Genomic DNA, 14524 nt, shown 5'->3' with positions numbered 1-14524 from the left:
AATATGTACATAAAGATATATGAATAAGTGATGGTACAGAACGGCATAGGCAAGATGCAGTAGATGGTATCGAGTACAGTATATACATATGAGATGAGTAATGTAGGGTATGTAAACATAAAAGTGGCATAGTTTAAAGTGGCTAGTGATACATGTATTACATTAAGATGGCAAGATGCAGTAGACGATATAGAGTACAGTATATACATATACATTATATTAAGTGGCATTGTTTATTGCATTGTTTAATTTCCAGCAACTACCGAGTTATATTCAGCAGATAAGTGCTCTCCTTTTTTTTCATTAACGTTTTTATACAACCCTTTAGAATGTTGAATGCAACCCTGATTTTGTCCGGAAGAATTATATTTTTGATGAAACCAAGAAGGCGTGTTTCCGGAAGACGTGGCTAGTGCTACAGTGGCAGCACTTGAACTTGTATTTTAGTAAAATACAATTAACAGTGTCAACTTTTATATTTTACAAGCTGTTGATTCATTGTCAAAATGATCTCTCTAACGGACTCACAGAGTAAGGCGATTTCTATTTTATCAGACGGTTGTTGCTTGCCAACTTGTTCCAGCTCTCTAACTAACATTAGCAAGCTATCCTCTCAGCTACATTACTAATGCGCTATTCTCTTATGTGAGGAAAACAGCTAGAAATATGTAGCTTTCTGAATCGTATTTGTTTGCTAGATAGAGTGACCATTGACAGCTAACGTTAGCTAGCTAATTAATGACATATTCATTCTGAACCAGATGGCTAGTTAGGGAGGGAGGATTTCAATTGAAAGTACGGAAGGATAGGCAGTGGAATGGTTGGATGCCATTCGATTCGCTCCGTTCCGGCCATTATTGAGTTGTCCTCCCCTCAGCAGTCTCCTGTGATTCAAAAGTATTAACGTTAGTGTGCTTGGATACTTTTAAATAATGTGATTCCTCTTTCTTGCAGAGATCGGAATGGGACTAACAGGCTTCGGCGTGTTTTTCCTCCTCTTTGGAATGATTCTGTTTTTTGATAAAGCCCTCCTTGCCATAGGAAATGTGAGTGATTTCATCATCACCATCCACAGTTCATATATTTGTCTACCTTCTGCAGCTACATACACGAGGCTTACGTGTTGCTATATTTATTGGAACATTGGTCTGAAATGCAATTCCGTTATCTCTGAGTGACACTGAGAAAAACACAGCTGCAGAGCCCTCCTTGCCTTTCTGACTCTCTCAACTGAGCACAATCACCACCCTATAGAGTAGTGGGGAGTTGTAGGGTTTAACTGTGAAGTACTCTGTCATTGTCAACAAACATTGACATTGTCTGTTCCCTGTCCCTTCTATCTCGCTATAGATCCTCTTTGTGGCTGGCCTGTCGTTTGTGATCGGTCTGGAGAGAACGTTCCGGTTCTTCTTCCAGAAACACAAGATGAAGGCAACTAGCTTCTTCCTGGGTGGAGTGTTGATCGTTCTTATTGGCTGGCCCATTGTGGGAGTGGTCCTGGAGATCTATGGATTTTTCCTTTTATTCAGGTGGGTAAAGTGCCGGCCCCAGGCTGTTTGCTAAGCTTATCTTTCGAATAAGATGCAGTCTTGAGGAAAACAAGCCAAGGAAATCTTTGTTTGTCCTGTCAACTGTCTCACCCCACCCCCTGTTGAGTGCAGCCCTCCGTCATCATGTGCTTGCTGTTGTCAACTAACTCTCTCTCTCTTTATCTTCTCCAGGGGGTTCTTCCCAGCGGCAGTAGGCTTCATCAGAAGGATACCCTTCCTGGGCTCCCTGCTAAACCTCCCATTCATCAGTGGGGTGAGTTCAGAGATGTAGTGGTAAAAAAAAAAAAAAAATCTGATTGCTGGTCACGGTGAGAAAAGAAACGCTCCAATAGTTTCAATGCATTTTTTCCCGGTGAGTGAACTGTTTACACTTGCGTTTACCCTCCACTACACCACTGTGTGAGGAAGAGTATGGGAACAGGAGCTACAATGCAGTGGGTGCTGGGTGGGCTGAGGTGGTTACACTAAAGACAACACAGGGTCCAATTGGTCTCTGACATTGGTTCTGGAAGGCTGTAGTGTCTCATAATGTGTCACTCAATCTTCTATCATATGTGTGTGTGTGTGTGTGTGTGTGTGTGTGTGTGTGTGTGTGTGTGTGTGTGTGTGTGTGTGTGTGTGTGTGTGTGTGTGTGTGTGTGTGTAATGTGGTGTATGTTCGTGAAGTGACTTGTTTTGAGGAGAATGTGTCTATCTCTTTTAAAGCCTTCATAATTAACTCTGAGGACAATCCGCTGTCTTGGTCAGTCACTGCAGATTTTCCCTTGCATGTGAGCATGATTCACATCTGTTTATAATGTATGTTATACTGTAATGTTGCCTTATGCCTGACCAGAGTAGGGAACCATTTGTATTGAAAATAATTTATACTAGGACACCAGCAACAGCATTTATCCTACACGCCATTTTTAATAGTCTACTCAATCAGTCACGTCAAGCAAACATTTAATTTCCCATGTACAACTATGCACTAAACGTTTTAGTCAAGCTTGTATATGTCATCTATTTTTGCTCTACTTTGCAAAGGGGACGGTATTAAATTTGTTTATTTTCTCTCTCTCTTTCAGTTCGTGGACAAAGTGGGAGAGAGCAGCACCATGGTATAACAGTGACTTTTTGTTTATGGAGGAAAAACAATCTATTATATTTATGATACAGTAGTTCTCATAAAGCCACATAACCCCCATAGGTCAATTGCTTACCTCCAACAGTTAGCTAGGTAATTTTCATGAGACTTTGTATATTAAGACCTCTTCCCATTTAAAGGGAAAACAGTCAGCTTTTTTGTATCTTGGTTCTGCCATTTTAAGGTCTGTACCAGTCCTGGTTGCTACGGGCAACTGTTACTAATGAATCTGGAGTTGGTTATGATGGCTACCCCAGAATGTTTTACATGTTGTTGAATGCTGCTCTCCTCTACTGGAGTACTCCCCACGAGGAGGAGAGTCCCTCTACCGGACTGAAGAGAACCAGTGTCCATTTTGGCGCTCTTACTCTGCTATTGAATGTACAGACAAACTCACCGTGTCATCGCCTCTGGACAACCTCAGAAGAGGTGTGGTGGAGGAGAGCTGGTCTTATTGTTACATTGTAGATGGGCAAGGGGGTTTTCCTAGTGCTGTGCTGTCTTGCCAAAAATGAACTAGGGGTTAGTGAGATGGCACAAACAGGTCTTAGACCATGTTACGATTTCCTGACCATATGACCAGACCAGGGAAAACTCAAAGCCATATTTAAAGGTGGTTACCTGGTCAGGTATTGGAAAGACTCCTGGTCCTACTTATGGTGCCTGTGCTTTCTCATACTGGACTGAAACTTGAGTCATGTGGAAGAAAATAGCTTTACTTTCCTTTTCTCTCACGCCTGTTATGATTACCAGATCTGGCAGTTGCATATTTTCCCCTTATTTTTCTGTCATTTCTGTGTATGACTGGTTGAGGAAGCTCTGTAGAATTTAAAAAATATATATATTTCAAGAGCAACATTTGAGTTGGAATTTTATCAATGTTAACTATAGTAATGGAGGGTACTGAATCGAATGGCTAATGGGATATGACAATTGTTTTACAATGTTTTGTCTGACACTTTTGTAATTACACTTTAAAAAAACGTGCCTTGTGCCGTTGTCTGTCATTCATTGGTTTGATTGTGAGAAATTGCAAATATACTAAACAAAAATATGAATGCAACATGTAAAGTATTGGTCCCATGTTTCATGAGCTGAAATAAAAGATCCCAGAAATGTTCCTATACACACACAAATCGTATTTCTCTCAAATTTTGTCCACACATTTCTTTACATCCCTGTTAGTGAGTATTTCTCCTTTGCCAAGATAATCCATCCACCTGACAGGTGTGGCATATCAAAAAGGTGATTAAACAGCATTATCATTACACAGGTGCACTGTGCTGTGGACAATGAAAGACCACTCTAAAATTTGCAGTTTTGTCACACAACGCCACAGATGTTTCAAATTTTGGGGGAGCGTGCAATTGGTATGCTCCCTGCAGGAATGTCCACAAGAGCTGTTGCCAGAGAATGTAATGTTCATTTCTCTACCATAAGCCGCCTCAAACATTTTAGAGAATTTGGTCGTACGTCCAACCGTCCTCACAACCGTAGACCACGCCATCCCAGGACCTTCACCCCCGGGGTATTTTCTGTCGATAATAAAGCCCTTTTGTGGGGGAAAACAAATTCTGATTGGCTGGGTCTTGTGCCCCTGACCAGTCATGTGAAATTCATAGATTAGGTTCTAATGAATTTATTTCAATTTACTGATTTCCTTAAATGAACTGTAACTCAACAAATGTTTGAAATTGTTGCATTTAGATTTTTGTTCAGTATACAGTGCATTTGGAAATTAATCAGAGCCCTTGACTTTTTCCACATTTTTCCCAAAAATTAACATACCTTATTTACATAAGTATTCTGACCCTTGAAATTGAGCTCAGGTACATCGTGTTTTCATAGATCATCTATCAATCTACACCCAATACCCCATAATGACAAATTAATAACAGATTTTTTTTTTATGTATAAAAATGTTGTTGTTTTTAAATAAAGAAAATGAAATATCACATTTACATAAGTATTCAGACCCTTTACTCAATACTTTGTTACAACCTCGAGTCTTCTTGGGTATGACGCTACAAGCTTGTCACACCTGCATTCTTCTCTGCAGATCCTCTCAAGCTCTGTCAGGTTTGAAGGGGAGTGTCGCTGCACAGCTATTTTCAGGTCTATCCAAAGGTATTAGATCGGGTTGAAGTCGGGCTCTGGCTGGGCAACTCAAGGATATTCAGAGACTTGTCCCAATGCCACTCCTGCGTTGTCTTTGTGTGCTTAGGGTCGTTGTTCTGTTGGAAGGTGGATCTCTGTACTCTGCTTCGTTCATCTTTCCCTGAATCCTGACTAGTCTCCCAGTCCCTGCCGCGGAAAAACATCCCCACCGCATGATGCTGCCACCACCATGCTTCACCGTAGGAATGGTTCCAGGTTTCCTCCAGACGTGACACTTGGCATTCAGCCAAAGACTTCAATCTTGGTTTCATTAAACCGGGGAATCATTTTTCTCATGGTCTGAGAGTCCTTTAGGTATCATGACACTAGGCAAGACCCAAATGCAGACACATGAATCAGATGGTTGGAGTTTAAGATGTTTAATAAATCCAAAGGGAATAGGCAAGAGAATAGTCGTGGACAGGCAACAGATCATAACCAGATCAGAGTCCAGGAGGAACAGAGTGGCAGGCAGGCTCGATGTCAGGGTAGGCAGAATGGTCAGGCAGGCGGGTAGGTGGGTACAGAGTCCAGAACAGGCAAGGGTCAAAACCGGGAAGACTAGAAAAAGGAGAAAAGGAAAAAACACTGGTAGGCTTGGACATACAAGATGAACTGCCACAGAGAGACAGGAAACACTGGGATAAATACCCTGGGGGAAACAAGCGATACCTGGAGGGGGTGGAGACAATAACGAGGACAGGTGAAAGAGATCAAGGTGACATTAGGTGCCTTTTGGCAAACTCCAAACGGGCTGTCATCTGCCTTTTACTGAAGAGTGGCCACTTTACCATAACAGCCTGATTGATGGAGTGCTGCAGAGATGGTTCCTCCACAGAGGAATTCTGGAGCTCTGTCAAAGTGACCATCAGGTTCTTGGTCACCTCCCTGACCAAGGCCTTTCTCCCCCGATTACTCAGTTTGGCCCGGCGTCCAGCTCTAGGAAGAGTCTTGGTGGTTCCAAACTTCTTCCATTTAAGAATGATGGAGTGTTCTTGGGGACCTTCAATGCTGCAGACATTTTTTGGTACCCTTCCCCAGATCTGTGCCTCAACACAATACTGTCTCGGAGCTCAACGGACAGTTCCTTCAACCTCATGGCTTGGTTTTTGCTCTGACATGAACTGTCAACTGTGGGACCTTATATAGACAGGTGTGTGCCTTTCCAAATCATATCCAATCAATTGAATTTACCACAGGTGGACTCCAACCAAGTTGTCGAAACATCTCAAGGATGATCATTGGAAACAGGATGCACCTGAGCTCAATCTGGAGTCTCATAGCAAAGGGTCTAAATACTTATGTAAATAAGGTATTTATGTTTGTTTTTTTGATGTGCTAAAATTTCAAAAAAATCTGTTTTGTTTTCGCTTTGTCATTATGGGGTTTGATGAGATTGATGAGGATTTTTTTTTTAAATCCATTTTAGAATAAGGCTGTTACGTAACAAAATGTTGAAAAAGTCAAGGACTCTGAATTCTTTCCAAATGCACTGTAGATGCCAGGATAAACTTGGGGCTGGACCAGGGGCATTTCAGCATGTCTATATAACCTATGCCAAACAAGGCACTTGCATACACTATGGCAGTGGTTCCAAAACTATTTATAGTCCCGTACCCCTTCAAACATTCAACCTCCAGCTGCGTACACCCTCTAGCACCAGGGTCAGCGCACTCTCAAATGTTGTTTTTTGCCATCATTGTAAGCCTGCCACACACACACTATACGATACATTTATTAAACATAAGAATGAGTGTTTGTCATAGGACCATGAGTTTTGTCATAGGACCATTGCACAAATAATAATATAATAATAATCTATAATTTTGCTCTTTATTTAGCCATCTTACATATAAAACCTTATTTGTTCATCAAATATTGTGAATAACTCTCCACAGTTTAATAAGAAGGGTGTACTTGAAAGGATGCACATAACTCTGGAATGTTGGATTGTATTGGAGAGAGTCTCAGTCTTAAATCATTTTCCACACACAGTCTGTGCCTGTATTTAGTTTTCATGCTAGTGAAGGCCGAGAATCCACTCTCACATAGGTACGTGGTTGCAAAGGGCATCAGTGTCTTAACAGCGGGATTTGCCAAGGCAAGATACTCTGAGCACAGCCTATCCAGAAATCTGGCAGTGGCTTCTGATTAAATACAATTTTCAGGGCCTCCCGAGTGGCGCAGTGGTCTAAGGCACTGCATCGCAGTGCTAGCTGTGCCACTAGAGATTCTGGGTTCGAGTCCAGGCTCTGTCGCAGCCGGCCGTGACCGGGAGGCCTATGGGGTGGTGCACAATTGGCCCAGCATTGTCCAGGTTAGGGGAGGGTTTGGCCGGCAGGGATATCCTTGTCTCATCGCGCACTAGCGACTCCTGTGGCGGGCCGGGCGCAGTGCACTCTGACACAGTCGCCAGGTGTACGGTGTTTCCTCCAACACATTGGTGCGGCTGGCTTCCGGGTTGGACAGGCATTGTTCAAGAAGCAGTGCGGCTTGGTTGGGTTGTGTTACGGAGGACGCACGGCTCTCGACCTTCGCCTCTCCCGAGTCCGTAACTACTACCAATTGGATACCACGAAAAAGGGGTGAAAAAATAAAACATGTTTTTATTTTTTTATTCACAGAACCGCTTGTTGCAATTTCGATGAGGCTCTTGTTCAGATTTCGGCAAGTGGACTGGAGGCAGGGCATGAAAGGGATAACGAATCCAGTTGTTTGTGTCATCCGTTTCGGGAAAGTACCTGAATAATTGCACACCCAAATGCTTCACTATATCACATTTGACATCGGCCGTAAGCTTGAGTTCATTTGCACACAAAGAATCATACAATGATGGAATGACCTGTGTGTTGTTAATGCAGACAGAGAAGAGCTCCAACTTCTTCATCATAGCCTCAATTTTGTCCCGCACATTGAATATAGTTGCAGAGAGTCCCTGTAATCCTAGATTCAGATCATTCAGGCGAGAAAAAACATCACCTAGATAGGCCAGTCTTCTGAGAAACTCGTCATCATGCAAGCGGTCAGACAAGTGAAAATTAATTAATTAAAAAAAAACCTGTCTATACTTTGCCCCTTGATAACCAGCGCACTTCTGTCTGTTGTAAAAGCGTTACATGGTCGCTGCCCATATCATTGCATAATGCAAAAAATACACGAGAGTTCAGGGACCTTGCTTTAACAAAGTTAACAATTTTCACTGTAGTGTCCAAAACATATTTCAAGCTGTCAGGCATTCCCTTGGCAGCAAGAGCCTATCGGTGGATGCTGCAGTGTACCCACGTGGCGTCGGGAGCAACTGCTTGCATGCGCATTCCCACTCCACTATGTCTCCCTGTCATGGCTTTTGCGCCATCAGTACAGATACCAACACATCTTGACCACCAAAGTCCATTTGATGTCACAAAGCTGTCCAGTACTTTAAAAATATATTCTCATGTTGTCCTGGTTTCCAGTGGTATGCAGAAGAGGATGTCTTCCTTAATTGACCCCCCGTAAACGTAACGGACATATACCAGGAGCTGTGCCAGGCCCGCCACCTCTGTTGACTCATCCAGCTGTAATGCATATAATTCACTGGCTTGTATGCAAAGCAGTAATTGTTTCAAAACATCTCCTGCCATGTCACTGATGCGCATGAAACAGTGTTGTTTGATGAAGGCAATGTCTGCTCAAGAGTTAAGGTTTCCCGCGAGAGAGTAACAGTTAATGTGACTGGATGTTAATTATTTGACTAGGCTACCTGTATTTGACATTGTATTGTTATTTCGCTGAACACTAGATGGTTTGATTTTATTTTTGGCAGTGAAACGAGGCTACTCAGGCGAGAAAGAAAACTCACCCAAATGTATAGCCCTTTGGGAAATATGAATGTACTGTTTGAAAATTTGAAGAATAAAAAAAGGGTATTTGAATTTTTAAAAACGTGAATCACATTTTTATTTGGCATACCCCCGACGGCATTGCACGTACCCCTGGGGGTATGCGTACCCCAGTTTGGGAATACCTGCACTATGGTAATAGACAGGTCAAAATCAAATCAAGTTTATTTTATATAGCCCTTCGTACATCAGCTAATATCTCAAAGTGCTGTACAGAAACCCAGCCTAAAACCCCAAACAGCAAGCAATGCAGGTGTAGAAGCACGGTGGCTAGGAAAAACTCCCTAGAAAGGCCAAAACCTAGGAAGAAACCTAGAGAGGAACCAGGCTATGAGGGGTGGCCAGTCCTCTTCTGGCTGTGCCGGGTGGAGATTATAACAGAACATGGCCAAGATGTTCAAAATGTTCATAAGTGACAAGCATGGTCAAATAATAATCAGGAATAAATGTCAGTTGGCTTTTCATAGCCGATCATTAAGAGTTGAAAACAGCAGGTCTGGGACAGGTAGGGGTTCCATAACCGCAGGCACAGGGTCAATAACATAACATCACTACTCACATCAATGGACTTTATGTCACATTGTATTGGTAGGCCTGTTTTTGTCTCAACATTTATGCACAGAAAATGTAAGATTGTAGTCCTTCATTTAATTTTTTTTTATTTAACTTGTATTTAATGAGGCAAGTCCAGATGGCTCTACTATTATTTTGTTCATTTTTAATGTATGAATAACTTTTGGAATAATGTATTCTTTGTCTCCATACACATTACATTGTAGGCATACGCTAGGCCTACTACTCTACAATTGTTTAGTTTTAGTTGTGGATTGTTTTCCAGCATTAGGCTAGATATAATAATTGATGGTAATGTCAATGAGAATCCCAGGGAACCCATCAACCCCCAGCTTCCCTGAGTCTATCCCAATCAAACACTCCTACATTCATTGGGAGACTGTCAGCTGTTCATTCATAAAAACGACCAGGCATCCATGAACCGCTTCAGTGCACAAGAAGTAAACATATCAATATTTCCAAAGCAATTACTTTCATTTTTTGCAACAGTAAGAATACTGATAGTGTCTCAGCATTTTGCATTAAATGGCTTTTTTCTTGACTTTTGATAAAAGATTACTTTATACAGTGCCTTCAGAAAGTACTCACACCCTTAGACTTTTTCAAAATGTTGTTGTGTTACAGCCTAAATGTTGTGTTACAGCCTAAATTTGAAAAGGGATTACATTTAGATTTTTTTGTCACAACAATACCCCACAACTTCAAAGTGGAATTACAGTACAAGTCAAGTTTGGACACATCTATTATTTGACACACCCAAGTTTGGACACACCTACTCATTACATTTTTCTTTGTTTCACTATTATTCTACTATTTTCTTGTAGAATAATAGTGAAGACATCAAAACCATGAAATAACACATATGGAATCATGTAGTAACCAAAAAAAGTGTTAAACAAATCAAAATATATTTTATATTTGAGATTCTTCAAAGTAGCCACCCTTTGCCTTGATGACAGCTTTGCACACTCTTGGCATTCTCTCAACCAGCTTCATGAGGAAGGCTTTTCCAACTGTCTTAAAGGAGTTCCCACATATGCTGAGCACTTGTTGGCAGCTTTTCCTTCACTCTGCGGTCTGACTCATCCCCAAACATCTCAATTGGGCTGAGGTCATGTGATTGTGGAGGCCAGGTCATCTGATGCAGCACCATCACTCTCATTCTTGATCAAATAGCCCTTACACAACCTGGAAGTGTGTTTTGAGTCATTGTCCTGTTGCAAAACAAATGATAGTCCCACTAAGCGCAAACCATATGGGATGGCGTATCGCTGCAGAATGCTGTGGTAGCCATGCTGGTTAAGTGTGCCTTGAATTCTAAATAAATCACAGACAGTGTCACCAGCAAAGCACCTTCACACCATCACACCTCCTCCTCCATGCTTCACGTCGGGAACCACACATGCAGAGATCATCCGTTCACCTACACTGTGTCTCACAAAGACACGGTGGTTAAAACCAAAAACCTAGAATTTGGACTCATCAGACCAAAGGACAGATTTCCACCGGTTTAATGTCCATTGCTCGTGTTTCTTGTTCCAAGCAAGTCTCTTCTTATTAATGGTGTCCTTTAGTAGTGATTTCTTTGCAGCAATTCGACCATGAAGGCCTGATTCACGCAGTCTCCTCTGAACAGATGATGTGTCTATTATTTGAACTCTGTGAAGCATTTATTTGGGCTGCAATCTGAGGTACAGTTAACTCTAATGAACATGTCCTCTGCAGCAGAGGTAACTCTGGGTCTTCCTTTCCTGTGGTGGTCCTCATGAGAGCCAGTTTCATCATAGCGCTTGATGGTTTTTGATTTACTGACCTTCATGTCTTAAAGTAATGATGGACTCTCATTTCTCTTTGCTTATTTGAGCTGTTTTTCCATAATATGGACTTGGTCTTCTTTATACCACCACTACCTTGTGACAACACAACGGATTGGCGGAAAAAAGAAATTCCACAAATTAACTTTTAACAAGGCACACCTGCTAATTGAAATGCATTCCATGTGACTACCTCATGAAGCTGGTTGAGAGAATGCCAAGCGTGTGCAAAGCTGTCATCAAGGCAAAAGGTGGCTATTTTGAAGAATCTGAAATATATTTCGATATGTTCGATATGTGTTATTTCATAGTTTTGATGTCTTCACTATTATTCTACAATGTTTGAATAAGTCGGTGTGTCCACATTTTTGACTGGTACTGTGTCGTTTTTTTAAATTTGTACAAATATAATAAAAAATAAAAGCTGAAATGTCTTGAACCCCTTTGTTATGGCAAGCCTAAATAAGTTCAGGAGTAAACATATGCTTAGTAAGTCACATGATAAATTACATGGACTCACTGTGTGCAATAATATATTATTTAACATTATTTCTGAATGAGTACCTCGTCTCTGTACCCCACACATTCAATTAATTATTTGTAAGGTCCTTCAGTAGAGCAGTGAATTTTACACACAGATTCAACCACAAAGAACAGGGAGGTTTTCCAATGTCTCGCTAAGAAGGGCACCTATTGGAAGATGGGATTTTTTTCTTCCTAAAAGCAGACATTGAATATCCCTTTGAGCATGGTGAAGTTATGAATTACACTTTGGATGGTGTATCAATACACCCAGTCACTACAAAGATGAAGGCGTCTTTCCTAACTCACTGAGTACCACTATTCATATTTTCAAGCATGGTGGTGGTTGCATCATGTTATGGGTATGCTTGTCATCGGCAAGGACTAGGGAGTTTTTGGGGGATTAAAATATATGTAATAAAGCTTAGCACAGGCAAAATCCTATAGAAAAACCAGGTTCAGTCTGACACTGGGAGACAAATTCTTCTTTCAGCAGGACAAAAACCTAAAACACAAGGCCAAATATACACTGGAGTTGCTTACCAAGACAACATTGAATGTTCCTGAGTGGCTTAGTTACAGTTTTGACTTAAATCGTCTTGAAAATCTATGGCAAGACTTGAAAAGGACTGTCTAGCAAAGATAAACAACCATCTAAACAGATCTTGAAGAATGAAAAAATAATAATATGCTAATATTGTACAACCCAGGTGTGCAAAGCTCTTAGAGACCCAGAAAGACTCACAGCTGTAATCATTGCCTAAAGAGACTCTAACATGTATTGACTCAGGGGGTTGAATACTTATGTAATCAAGATACAGCATATGACGTTTTCATTTTTCATACATTTTTTACATACTTTAGATTTTTTTTCTTCTACTTTGACATTACATAGTATTTTGTGTAGATCATTGACAAAAAATGACAATGAAATCCATTTTAATCCCACCTTGTAACACAACAAAATGTGTAAAAAGTCCAGGGGTGTGAATACCTTCTGAAGGCACTGTAGATCTATGATTGCCTTTGGCAGCTAATTGTATTCATAAAATGTGCATTGTGTACATTAAAATGTGAGTAAGTGATTTGATTGGTTCCTCTCTGCATTCCCTCTCTGAGCTTGGTGCCCACCTCTCTTTCATCAAATTGACATGACCTATCGCTGTTGACATCCATAACGTGTTGCGCTGTGGGCTAAGAGGTCTCCCCCACCCGTCCAATATAAATACAGGGATAGCACTTGCCAAGGCACACAACTTCTGCCCTTTTCCACTTGAAACAGATCTCTACCGGCGTTACAGGGATCTAATATCCTCCGTCGCAATGAAAGTAAGTTGCCTATTAGGGAGGTATATTTTGATCTTTGCGTTCTGACGAATTGAGATGCGCATGGCGTACACAAATTATTACGTTCTTGTCATTTATTTTGAACGCATATTTGTTTTACATTGTCCGCTTGTTCATACAGCATAACTCTACTTTTACATGTTTCAGGGTGTGAGGACTATTACAGCTTATGCACTTGCGCTTTTACTTCTGGCAACGCTCGTCTCCCATTCGTGGAGTGCACCGAAGGGCAGTTTCCAGAGGAGAAATTGGTCGCCTCAGGCAATGCTGTACCTCAAGGGCACCCGTATGTCTACTACCTATTTTAGCCTAATCATACTTTGCATTCCCTTGACATACCTTTTAAATGTATTTCTGCATGTATGTCCTCCACAGAGAATAATTGGAAATAATATGCATTTATTAGCTGTTATTATGGCACAACAATAATGATATTTAATGTAAAGAGATTAACATGATCATTTAAATCTGAAGTTGTCCTATTATTTACTCATTATGTATGTTTATTTATGAATGCAACTAAAGTATATTGTATTTCATAACTGTGTGTGACTGTGTATGTTGCTATTACAGAGGGACGGCGGTTTATCAGCGAGGACCGAAAAGAAGGAGACGTATATGACACATTACATTTAGGTAAATACAATACGCTTGTATTCGGCAGTATGCACATATTCTTCTTTTGTGTGGCTCTTCTACTGTATGGCTCTGTAAAGTAGTGCACTGTATGGGGAATAGGAGGATTTGAGATTTTACCATCATCTTTTACTTTGACCTATCATTCCTCTGCGCGACATCCTTTTTTCAGAGACTCGCAGTCAAAACACAGAGAAACTCCGTGTGAACCAGGCAGCCACAGTCCTGCTCAACTTCCTGCAGCAAGCCAAGGAGGACAGTGAGTTGGCTCATGTTGGAACCTACAGTAATGGTTTACGGATACATCCAAGCTAGCTAGGAAAACCACCTCAATAGGCGCTAATTCAGGCATCGACTTCCCCCAACTACATCCAAGCTGTAGGTTTGAAATGGCCATAAAGGTAATTGCACTGTTAACTTTTTTTGTTTCAGGAGAAGAAAATCTTGAACAACTGTACTTTCAAGACTTGCCGGCATGGAAAAGAGAGTACTTCTGATGTGTTTCATAATGTATTTATTATTGTTGATAACATTCTAATCTATTGCATCTGTTGATCTCTTGTTGGATGTAGAATATTTAATGCGATGTGAGAAAAACACTGGACTCTAAGTACGGCTGCACTGAAAATGTTTGAATGTATTATTTAATAAAATGTGGAATAAAATTATTTAAAATTCATAGCAACACTTGTCTGGGGGTATCTGATCATAGAAGTAATGTGTTCAGGACTAGGTTTGAGAGAGACCTCTCAATGCAATTCCTGATATATAACTATTGATTAAACTATTCATGTCTCATATCCTATGGGCGTGAGGGGACTTTTAGCATCAAAAGATTAGGCATTTTCTCTTAGAAAATATACATAGGTAGTATGTGTAAGTCCCCTCACGCCCATAGGATATGAGACATGAATAGTT

At 40.9% G+C, this 14524-nt stretch overlaps 2 protein-coding genes across 5 annotated transcripts; both read left to right on the top strand.

The window, feature by feature from the left end:
- The first annotated feature begins 361 nt into the window (after positions 1–361).
- On the top strand, positions 362–3812 carry LOC129838608 (vesicle transport protein GOT1B-like). Of its 3 annotated transcripts, none has more exons than XR_008756872.1 (6): positions 362–531; positions 955–1046; positions 1351–1529; positions 1722–1803; positions 2256–2320; positions 2618–3812. XR_008756872.1 is itself a non-coding variant. In XM_055905694.1 (6 exons), the coding sequence occupies exons 1-5, from the start codon at positions 507–509 to the stop codon at positions 2262–2264; spliced, it is 387 nt and encodes a 128-aa protein (XP_055761669.1). In that variant the 5' UTR covers positions 362–506; the 3' UTR covers positions 2265–2292; positions 2618–3812. The 3 variants fall into 3 exon arrangements, 2 of the variants coding, with proteins under 2 accessions (XP_055761669.1, XP_055761668.1); XM_055905694.1 differs by having other exon boundaries at positions 2256–2292; XM_055905693.1 differs by lacking the exon at positions 2256–2320 and having other exon boundaries at positions 363–531.
- A 6460-nt stretch (positions 3813–10272) lies between these two features.
- On the top strand, positions 10273–14285 carry LOC129838430 (spexin prohormone 1-like). Of its 2 annotated transcripts, XM_055905371.1 has the most exons (5): positions 10273–12952; positions 13118–13256; positions 13544–13606; positions 13779–13865; positions 14039–14285. In XM_055905371.1, exons 1-5 carry the CDS (start codon positions 12947–12949, stop codon positions 14101–14103), a joined length of 360 nt encoding a protein of 119 aa, XP_055761346.1. In that variant the 5' UTR covers positions 10273–12946; the 3' UTR covers positions 14104–14285. The 2 variants fall into 2 exon arrangements, with proteins under 2 accessions (XP_055761346.1, XP_055761345.1); XM_055905370.1 differs by lacking the exon at positions 10273–12952 and having other exon boundaries at positions 13109–13256.
- The last annotated feature ends 239 nt before the right edge of the window (positions 14286–14524 follow it).

This window comes from Salvelinus fontinalis, chromosome 39 (genome assembly GCF_029448725.1).
Source record: "Salvelinus fontinalis isolate EN_2023a chromosome 39, ASM2944872v1, whole genome shotgun sequence".
NCBI lineage: Eukaryota > Metazoa > Chordata > Actinopteri > Salmoniformes > Salmonidae > Salvelinus > Salvelinus fontinalis.
This window is presented reverse-complemented; position numbering and strand designations above follow the sequence as displayed.